The sequence below is a fragment of the Eucyclogobius newberryi genome, unplaced genomic scaffold (genome assembly GCF_026437365.1).
Source record: "Eucyclogobius newberryi isolate DKJ021-1_F unplaced genomic scaffold, fEucNew1.0.hap1 SCAF_7, whole genome shotgun sequence".
NCBI classification, from domain to species: Eukaryota; Metazoa; Chordata; class Actinopteri; order Gobiiformes; family Gobiidae; genus Eucyclogobius; species Eucyclogobius newberryi.
Genome location: NW_027316389.1, coordinates 20,957,331 through 20,968,047, shown reverse-complemented (window position 1 = coordinate 20,968,047; position 10,717 = coordinate 20,957,331). Strand labels below are relative to the sequence as shown.

At 45.0% G+C, this 10,717-nt stretch overlaps 1 protein-coding gene across 1 annotated transcript; it reads left to right on the top strand.

The window, feature by feature from the left end:
- Positions 1-2,035: 2,035 nt before the first annotated feature.
- cln6b (CLN6 transmembrane ER protein b) lies at positions 2,036-7,551 on the top strand. The gene is made up of 3 exons (XM_072434417.1): positions 2,036-2,172; positions 5,954-6,082; positions 7,406-7,551. The coding sequence occupies exons 1-3, from the start codon at positions 2,036-2,038 to the stop codon at positions 7,548-7,550; spliced, it is 411 nt and encodes a 136-aa protein (XP_072290518.1). The 3' UTR covers position 7,551.
- The last annotated feature ends 3,166 nt before the right edge of the window (positions 7,552-10,717 follow it).

The window sequence follows — 10,717 nt, the reverse complement described above, 5'->3', positions numbered from 1 at the left end:
GCTTCTTGCCTTGACTCTCTCCTCCTCCTGCTTCTTGTCATGACTCTCTCCTCCTCCTGCTTCTTGCCTTGACTCTCTCTCCTCCTCCTGCTTCTTGCCTTGAATCTCTCCTCCTCCTGCTTCTTGTCATGACTCTCTCCTCCTCCTGCTTCTTGCCTTGACTCTCTCCTCCTCCTGCTTCTTGCCTTGACTCTCTCCTCCTCCTGCTTCTTGTCATGACTCTCTCCTCCTCCTGCTTCTTGTCATGACTCTCTCTCCTCCTCCTCCTGCTTCTTGCCTTGACTCTCTCCTCCTCCTGCTTCTTGTCATGACTCTCTCCTCCTCCTGCTTCTTGCCTTGACTCTCTCCTCCTCCTGCTTCTTGTCTTGACTCTCTCCTCCTCCTGCTTCTTGTCATGACTCTCTCCTCCTCGTGCTTCTTGCCTTGACTCTCTCCTCCTCCTGCTTCTTGTCATGACTCTCTCCTCCTCCTGCTTCTTGTTATGACTCTCTCCTCCTCCTGCTTCTTGTCATGACTCTCTCTCCTCCTGCTTCTTGCCTTGACTCTCTCCTCCTCCTGCTTCTTGCCTTGACTCTCTCCTCCTCCTGCTTCTTGTCATGACTCTCTCCTCCTCCTGCTTCTTGCCTTGACTCTCTCCTCCTCCTGCTTCTTGTCTTGACTCTCTCCTCCTCCTGCTTCTTGTCATGACTCTCTCCTCCTCGTGCTTCTTGCCTTGACTCTCTCCTCCTCCTGCTTCTTGTCATGACTCTCTCCTCCTCCTGCTTCTTGTCATGACTCTCTCCTCCTCCTGCTTCTTGTCATGACTCTCTCTCCTCCTGCTTCTTGCCTTGACTCTCTCCTCCTCCTGCTTCTTGCCTTGACTCTCTCCTCCTCCTGCTTCTTGTCATGACTCTCTCCTCCTCCTGCTTCTTGCCTTGACTCTCTCCTCCTCCTGCTTCTTGCCTTGACTCTCTCCTCCTCCTGCTTCTTGTCATGACTCTCTCCTCCTCCTGCTTCTTGTCATGACTCTCTCTCCTCCTCCTCCTGCTTCTTGCCTTGACTCTCTCCTCCTCCTGCTTCTTGTCATGACTCTCTCCTCCTCCTGCTTCTTGCCTTGACTCTCTCTCCTCCTCCTGCTTCTTGCCTTGAATCTCTCCTCCTCCTGCTTCTTGTCATGACTCTCTCCTCCTCCTGCTTCTTGCCTTGACTCTCTCCTCCTCCTGCTTCTTGCCTTGACTCTCTCCTCCTCCTGCTTCTTGTCATGACTCTCTCCTCCTCCTGCTTCTTGTCATGACTCTCTCTCCTCCTCCTCCTGCTTCTTGCCTTGACTCTCTCCTCCTCCTGCTTCTTGTCATGACTCTCTCCTCCTCCTGCTTCTTGCCTTGACTCTCTCCTCCTCCTGCTTCTTGTCTTGACTCTCTCCTCCTCCTGCTTCTTGTCATGACTCTCTCCTCCTCGTGCTTCTTGCCTTGACTCTCTCCTCCTCCTGCTTCTTGTCATGACTCTCTCCTCCTCCTGCTTCTTGTCATGACTCTCTCCTCCTCCTGCTTCTTGTCATGACTCTCTCTCCTCCTGCTTCTTGCCTTGACTCTCTCCTCCTCCTGCTTCTTGCCTTGACTCTCTCCTCCTCCTGCTTCTTGTCATGACTCTCTCCTCCTCCTGCTTCTTGCCTTGACTCTCTCCTCCTCCTGCTTCTTGTCTTGACTCTCTCCTCCTCCTGCTTCTTGTCATGACTCTCTCCTCCTCGTGCTTCTTGCCTTGACTCTCTCCTCCTCCTGCTTCTTGTCATGACTCTCTCCTCCTCCTGCTTCTTGTCATGACTCTCTCCTCCTCCTGCTTCTTGTCATGACTCTCTCTCCTCCTGCTTCTTGCCTTGACTCTCTCCTCCTCCTGCTTCTTGCCTTGACTCTCTCCTCCTCCTGCTTCTTGTCATGACTCTCTCCTCCTCCTGCTTCTTGCCTTGACTCTCTCCTCCTCCTGCTTCTTGCCTTGACTCTCTCCTCCTCCTGCTTCTTGTCATGACTCTCTCCTCCTCCTGCTTCTTCTCTACACATATATGTCCGTTCGCAGGTTCGTCCCGGTCTTCTCGGTGCTCTTCCTTTTCTTCGGCGGATGTTTCTGTCACAAAAAACAGCAGCAGAAGATGCCGTTTTCCGCCTGGCTCCTGGCGCTGCCGAACACGCTCTACGTCTGGTGAGAGCAACGGCACATTCCAGTCCGTTTCCATGACGTTTCACAGACTTATAGTTAATCTGAGAATTGAAAGCTCAAAATCACATTGAAACTGGTTAATAATAATAATAATAATACCTTTTATTTATATAGCGCTTTTCAATGACCCAAAGACGCTTTGACATATACAAAAAAGGGGGGGGGTATTTACAGACAGGGGGGACAGCACGTACAATACACATTAATATACACAGTCCGATAAGAGAACAGATAAAGTACACAAAATACTGCTCATTTGGAAAGCTGTACACATTTCCTTTGTTTACATTGGCAACTAGAACCAATGGCAGCAGGAGGTGATTCTGTCGCTATGGTTTTGTTTATCCCAATTATGATCCGCTCTGCCTGACGACGCAACAAATGTAACTCGGGAAAAATACATGAAGTTCAATGAATATTAAAGTTATGCAGCTGAATGCAGAACACGCCGCGGGCCGCACGGCATGAGCGGGTCACAACAGCGCAACTGTGTGAGGTTTAAATGATAATGAGAAAGCTGAATAAACTCTGAGGTTATGTTGAACATGCATAATATTTTTTAATGGTTTGAACTCGTTTACATTGAGGTCAGACGTCCAGAGTCCTGTAAATGTCAGCTGTGTTTGCATCTCTGAAATGCCCTGGGTGAAACGGACACCTCGTCATTACCCGGTTTGGAACACAGCCCTGATTTGGCAGTTAGTTATGTTTGCTGAGTCATCAGGTAGAGCTCAGTTCAAGTGTAGTTAAATCAAAATCTTAGAACGAGAAACACAAGAGGTTGTTTTAGCTCATTATCATCAAACTCAGACGTTTTACATCATTACGTCAGACTTCACTCAGCAGATCAAAAGTATCATTTTTACAGACTTTGAGCAAGTATTTATCAGGATTATGTTCCATAATTCGATTGAACAAAATGTTTGATATTACACTCAAATGACTTGCCCTCGATGTTTCTTTGCACTGTTTTCTCAAGTTTAGCAGCAGTTAAATGTTGCACAGTATCAGTATCTGCTCCAGTGATGAAAGAGTTTATGCTGTTCTTTCAGAAACAGGAAGAAAACAAGAAGAAAACAACAGCTGCTGCATTCTAACAGAACAGACTGTAAACTTTAATCCAGTCTTTATTCTGTGGCAAAAGACCCATAAAACTTTAGAAAGGTTTTGTAACAACACAATGTTTGTTTCAGACTTTATTTGACTAGTTTTCCTCCTAAATGATCAGTTGAGAAATGTTTACTCCCAATGACTTCAGTGTGAGAGCTTTAAAGACAGAAAGAAGAGAGTCTGAGGAGGTGCTGCGTCTGTGCTGTACTGCATTCCCGGAGCTGAGTGCATAGTTACAGGTGCAGAGTGCTTCCTGGAGGAGGGACTGAAACAGGGAAGGTACGATGCGTCCCTGTAGGTATGAGGCGTCCCTGTAGGTATGACGTGTCCCTGAAGGTATGACGTGTCCCTGAAGGTATGACGTGTCCCTGTAGGTATGAGGCGTCCCTGTAGGTATGAGGCGTCCCTGTAGGTATGACGTGTCCCTGAAGGTATGACGTGTCCCTGAAGGTATGACGTGTCCCTGAAGGTATGACGTGTCCCTGAAGGTATGACGTGTCCCTGTAGGTATGAGGCGTCCCTGTAGGTATGACGTGTCCCTGAAGGTATGACGTGTCCCTGAAGGTATGAGGTGTCCTTGTAGGTATGACGTGTCCCTGTAGGTATGAGGTGTCCCTGTAGGTATGACGTGTCCCTGTAGGTATGAGGCATCCCTGTAGGTATGACGCTTCCCTGTAGGTATGAGGCGTCCCTGTAGGTATGACGCTTCTCTGTAGGTATGAGGCGTCCCTGTAGGTATGACGCGTCCCTGTAGGTATGAGGCGTCCCTGTAGGTATGACGTGTCCCTGTAGGTATGAGGCGTCCCTGTAGGTATGAGGCATCCCTGTAGGTATGACGCTTCCCTGTAGGTATGAGGCGTCCCTGTAGGTATGACGTGTCCCTGTAGGTATGAGGTGTCCCTGTAGGTATGACGCTTCTCTGTAGGTATGAGGCGTCCCTGTAGGTATGAGGCTTCTCTGTAGGTATGAGGCGTCCCTGTAGGTATGAGGCTTCTCTGTAGGTATGAGGCGTCCCTGTAGGTATGACGCTTCCCTGTAGGTATGAGGCGTCCCTGTAGGTATGACGTGTCCCTGTAGGTATGAGGTGTCCCTGTAGGTATGACGCTTCCCTGTAGGTATGACGCTTCCCTGTAGGTATGACGCGTCCCTGTAGGTATGACGCTTCTCTGTAGGTATGACGCGTCCCTGTAGGTATGACGCGTCCCTTTAGGTATGACGCGTCCCTGTAGGTATGTCGCGTCCCTTTAGCATCCCTGTAGCGTTCCTGTAGGTATGACGCGTCCCTGTAGGTATGACGCGTCCCTTTAGGTATGACGCGTCCCTGTAGGTATGTCGCGTCCCTTTAGCATCCCTGTAGCGTTCCTGTAGGTATGACGCGTCCCTGTAGGTATGTCGCGTCCCTTTAGCATCCCTGTAGCGTTCCTGTAGGTATGACGCGTCCCTGTAGGTATGACGCGTCCCTTTAGGTATGACGCGTCCCTGTAGGTATGTCGCGTCCCTTTAGCATCCCTGTAGCGTTCCTGTAGGTATGACGCGTCCCTGTAGGTATGACGCGTCCCTTTAGGTATGACGCGTCCCTGTAGGTATGTCGCGTCCCTTTAGCATCCCTGTAGCGTTCCTGTAGGTATGACGCGTCCCTGTAGGTATGTCGCGTCCCTTTAGCATCCCTGTAGCGTTCCTGTAGGTATGACGCGTCCCTGTAGGTATGTCGCGTCCCTTTAGCATCCCTGTAGCGTTCCTGTAGGTATGATGCGTCCCTGTAGGTATGTCGCGTCCCTTTAGCATCCCTGTAGCGTTCCTGTAGGTATGATGCGTCGCTGTAGGTAGGCCCCGTACGTCTGCACATCCGAGGAAAAGGAGGGATGTTGTTCTATAGCTAAAGACTGCAGGAATCAATCAAAAAAACACTTTGGGCACATATATGAGGCACCAATAGCACTGTAAGAAGTTTAAAAGCTCTGAAAAGTCGATTTTGCATGATATGGGACCTTTAAAGCAACGTGAGACTTCAATCTGAAAGTTAAGACTCATAGTGGCGAGCAGCTGGGGAGGGTCTTGTTTCACTCAGGTGTGATGTAACTGAGCCTGTGTGAGCGCGTGCATCATGTATGAGGCACTACTCAGAGTGAACAGACTAATGACTCTTAACAATGTCTGGTCTTTGTTTAAAACTACACTTTAAAGGGACTTATCTAACAGTTTGGGAGGTCCGGCTCGTCTCAATGCCATCCTCCTTTGCTCCTGAGAGTTAATCCAAGTAAACGATGGGTCAAATGTACGACATGCTCCATATAAAGCAAATCACAAGTATAAACGTCCCTTTCACGAGAAGGGATAAGGCAACAACATACTTATCATTCACTTAATACATCATATTTAGATTTTTAGTCTGAAAAAGTGACATTTTAGCACCTAATTTCCACAATGCTCTCCAGTGTTCGTAGCCTTGAGTGAATAAGTTACAGTGTATTTGCTGAAGAATGTGGGTTTATACCTGTGAATTCCGTAACTATCTGATATTGTCAAATGAGAGCCATCGGGCCGGGCTGAAAAGGTCAAAGGTCAGTGTGTTACGGACGAAGCAGAAGAAGTAAAATAAATAATAAAAACTGTACGTGAGTGTTTTTTTTACCCGTGTTTGTGACTGAGGCAGGTTTGTCGTGACCGAGAGGCAGACCGTCGTCCTCTTCCTCTTCACGTGTTTCGCCATGGTCGCCACGGTGATGCAGCAGAGGAGGCGAGGCTTGGTCCCCGACGGCAACGGCCTCTTCATGATCCTCAGGTAAACGGAGACATACCAATCTAACGGTCGAAACAGCATTTGGATTTTCTTGTCAATTCGTCGAGTTTACACAATAAGGACATAACTTTATATGTGCATAAAAAGCATCCATGGTGCTCTGAGGGCTGAGCAACTCTCTGCGTTCACGCGGTGGAGCTGTAGCTTTTGCACCGCAGCTGTACAGTTTGAGCCATTTTTATCATGAATCGAGCTCTTTTATTCTTTGCTCAGGTGCGATCCGGGCGTGAGCGGGAAAGCGGAAATACATTCACAAATTTGTTTGTTGTTGTCTTCAGTTCTGCCACTTCAAGTAAATGTAAAATCTGTCCTTCCGCCAGATGCTGTGCGCTAAGGCTGCCTCGCTCTTCTCGGGTTCATGCTTGATCGAACATTCCAGGCTGTTTCCCCCTGCAGCCCCTAGGCCCCCGCTGCTTAGACAGGGCTATTCTAGACTTGAGAGGCCGCTATGCTGCACACATACATGTTCAGACAACGGAAAAGCATATGAAAACCTGCTGTTGTTGCAGGATAGTTTGTTTGAGGAGGCTGAGGTTCCATGGAGGCACTTAAGCGATGATTGGCCATACCTGCTTGCCATTGGCTGATCTCGTCAGCTCTCTGAAGCTACCGTATGTTCCGGAGTATAAGTCGCACCAGCAAAAAAATGTATAATAGGGAAGAAAAAAACATACATAAGTCTCACTGGAGTATAAGTCGTATTTTTGGGGGAAATGTATTTGATAAAAGCCAAGACCAAGAACAGACATTTCATCTTGAAATGCAGTTTAAAATAATAACAGATGAGAGAACATGGTGAATAGGTGTAGGTATGCTAACGTAACACCTTCAGCTACATGAGGCACAGACAGAACTGTGGTAAGTGTCTGGTATGTTAACGTAACATATTAACAGTTATTCAGATAACTATAGCATAAAGAACATGCTAACAAGTTTACCAAAGCATCAGTATTACCCCAAATCACTAAATCCATTGAATTCTTCTTCCTCTGTGTCACTTCTAAACAACTCCACAAACTCCAGAGGTAGAGGAAGTGCAGATTCTTCTTCTCCGTCGTTTAAAGCCTAGAGCGCCCTCTTGCGGTTGCCAGAGTGAAAATGACGAATAATATCACATATAAGTCGCTCTGGAGTATAAGTCGCACCCCGGCTAAACTATGAAAAAAGGTGCGACTTATAGTCCGGAAAATACGGTAATCAGGATGCAGGAGGTCGCTGTGATGTAAACTCGGGAACGCAGTGACAAGTGAAATACTCGTCTGCAAACTTTAATCCGGTGTTAAATTACAATCTTGTGCTCCACAGTTTCTCCGTTGCCTTGTTGCTTGTAGTTCTCTGGTCGTCCTGGTGGTGGCGTGACGAGGTTCTGAGGAGGAAACACAGGGGTCTTCTGTTCGTGCCGCAGCCCAGAGCGGTCCTCAGCCTCCACCTTCACAGACACGTGTTCTGATGGAGACCGGCTCCATCCGACACGAAAGGTTACACACCTTTTTACAGTGCTGGAAAAGTACAAACATATATTTTGCAGTGGATACTTTCTACGCCACTGCATTTTTTAACTGGCCTGAAAAGTAAAAGTGATTTTAGATCTGCTGAAATTATTTTTGTTTTGTTTTTTAGCATGTTCATGGGGGACAACTTGATTAAATTTTATATTGAAGCAAACAAAAATTGTGTCTAAACAGGAAAGGTCTCAGTTTGACTCTTTAGTAGTTCTGTGTAAATGACTTTTTATGTTTTTGTATTTATTAATGTTTTGCTCCTGCATCTGTACTTTTACTTAAGTAACAAAACCACAAACATACCAGCAGTTTTCTACATGTTTTGTTTGTATGATGAAAGTGCAATGGCAATAAAGTATCCCCTGTGTGTGTTTACTTCTCAGGAGCCTGAAATGTTCTGTTTTCCCTGGTGATGTCACAAGGTGTAATTAAAGGGAACATATTATTCAAAATCAAATCTCACGACGACAGTTTAGAATAGTTTATAGTCATGTTTATTCTTACATAGTCACTTAAGCCTCAGTTTCTCACCGTTACTCCACACACTCCCCTCTCCACATGTGGCACGGTATAGTTTTATTCGTACCATATCGCATACGACACAGAAATGGAAAAGAATAAACATGACATGATAGAATAGAAGAATAAACATGACATGATAGAATAGAAGAATAAACATTGCATTGTAAGATATTCCAGTTCCTCTCACTTCTGGGCCGTGCGATACAGTCTGGCTCGCGCCTCGTGTTCTCCATCGCGCTCGCCTCTTTCTGTTCCACTTCTGAGTCGTATTCGCTGCTGCATTATTCATTCACGTTCATGAAATTAGACATGGAGTTTTAAATATTAATTATTTTGCAAAAAAACATCCTTTGGCAAACCTTTACCTCGTTATAAGCGCTCGGAAAATACGCTTTCCCCGCTCATGCTCGTTTGGATAATTAACCTTTTTGCAGTGTGTGCCGCCTATAGGCCTCCGAGCACGCTTTTCTATAATGTAGCATTAGATAGAAAAGGACATAGAGTTGCTCTGGTTTCTCCAACATCATTTATTTAAGCTGGTAAAAACCCTTTGAGATCAAAACTTCTTCTACAAATTGGGTCGAATGGAGAAATTTGCAGCACACAATTATAACAAACCATTTACACATTTAAACTACAAACATTTAAGAAAAAAGCACAAGCAGTTTTATCAAGTTTCTCGCTCTCTGTTCGTCAAAATTCACACAACCTCTGCTCAGATTGGAGAGAGTTCCGAGCTATGGGAGCAGCATAGAGAAAGGCGAATCAGTCAGAACAGGAGGGCCTGAGGAGCACAGTGACCGTCAGCTCAGCCCACTCAGGCCTGGCACGCGGCCCACAGTGACCGGTGCAGTCTGCCACTACTATTAGTTAAAGAACAACACCATGACAACAAAGATAAAAGGGTTGCCGACATCAGGTGTTTGCAGGCTTGGACAGTGAAGTAAGTTTTGAGTTAGCTGTTCAGATATTGCAAATTTTTGTATTTTGAATGGTAAAAGGAACTGGTTTTAACGGGTTCCAAACCGAGCGCAATCATGACAGTTTCAAATATTTTATTTGGGTCAGCTCACAAGTGATAGAATCTGTGTATGAATCAGAACAGCATGGCACACTCACACGACCCACCGAACAATCGTTTATCGTTGCGCTCCAATATTGTGGAGAGACCTCTGAGCAGCTGTAGAGAGAGAGGACACTGAATGACGCTAAAAGAATAAAGCTGTGACACGGTAGCGCAGCAAGAAGGGCCTGGGATCGATTCTGTGTGATATTCTCTTTGAAAGCCGACTCTGCCCGGGCCCAGGTGCATCTCCCAGCGAGAACAGCGGGTCGCACTGACAGGATTAATGCGCCGCCTTTTAAATCAGGTTTATTATCATCGTATGTTTCACGTCAGCGGCAAAATCCCGCTGAAAGCTCACGCTGTCACCGGGCCAGGAATAGCTGTACCACTCCGAGCGGTTTTTCATTTTTTTTCCCACCATGTTGCAGCTGATGAAAAAAAGCACATTCATGACGCAAGCACAGATATGCAGCAGGTATGGAGATGTGGGTGTGAATAATAATAGTGCGTATAACCTGGTTTTCAAACGTTTTGGACTGAGATCGACAAAGCCTTACAGTTCATGACATCACTATTTTAAAGGATTTCAGGACTATGTATTTGGGCCTCAGAACTGCTGCCATGGAAACAACCAGGAGATATCTCCGGAGCAAAAAAGGCGTTTTCAAAAAATGGAGGACACAAAAGGCACAAAAGGCTATAATTATAATGGACATACGTAGAACTGAAAAATTGACATCTGGACTTCAATTGATTATCTTCATTTTTTTTGACAGACTTTGCATGAAATGTTTTTTTTTTTCTTTTTTTTAGGGTTCTCTAAGATTTTATTTATTTTATTTATTATTTTAGTCCATGATTTTATTTTTTATGCCTTCGATTTTTGATTTTGTTTTTTTAGGCCATGATTTTCTTTTTTTTTTAATTATTTTTGCTTTTTTTGCTTTTTTTTTTTTTTTTAATCTCTGCTGCTTTTATTTTGTGTCTTCTCTCTCTCTGGCTGTGTTTTCTCTTTTTCTGTTTATTTATTTTTTTATACGTTTTAATTAAAAAACAAAACAAAACACACATTTAAATAAAATTAAAATGTGCATATGAAGCAAATCTTAGTCCACTCCCATATTGGGTTAGCATTAGCGTTGACTCAAGTCATTCAACAAAAACGGTTGCTGGAAATTATAACGTGTTTTGTCCTGCTGTTCAGAAATATGGGCAGAGGTGGCAAAAGTACTGAAGTAAAAGTATAATTACTACTGAAACTCATTGTATATTTACTCACTTTAACTATAATCTATTATTTAACCAACAACCACTCATTGCACTGTTCCCTTCTGCACTGCTCCTGTAAATGTAACCGTAAAATAAAATAAAAAGTGTACAAGACTATTTTATTATCTTATTAGTAAATCGAAATTGTTTTTCTTTAATGCGCGCTTTATTTGATAATTTGATAATTTTGCCTGATTATTGTTCATTGTTGTATGTTCTTAGTCCGTGAAAATGACAATAAACCTTTTCTGATTCCTG

Bases quoted from the DNA above. Each gene is read 5' to 3' on its own strand.
- cln6b (XM_072434417.1), top strand. From the start codon at position 2,036: ATGTCCGTTCGCAGGTTCGTCCCGGTCTTCTCGGTGCTCTTCCTTTTC. The intron at 2,173-5,953 runs GTGAGAGCAACG...TGACTGAGGCAG, and splicing joins CCGAACACGCTCTACGTCTG to GTTTGTCGTGACCGAGAGGC. The intron at 6,083-7,405 runs GTAAACGGAGAC...TGTGCTCCACAG, and splicing joins GGCCTCTTCATGATCCTCAG to TTTCTCCGTTGCCTTGTTGC.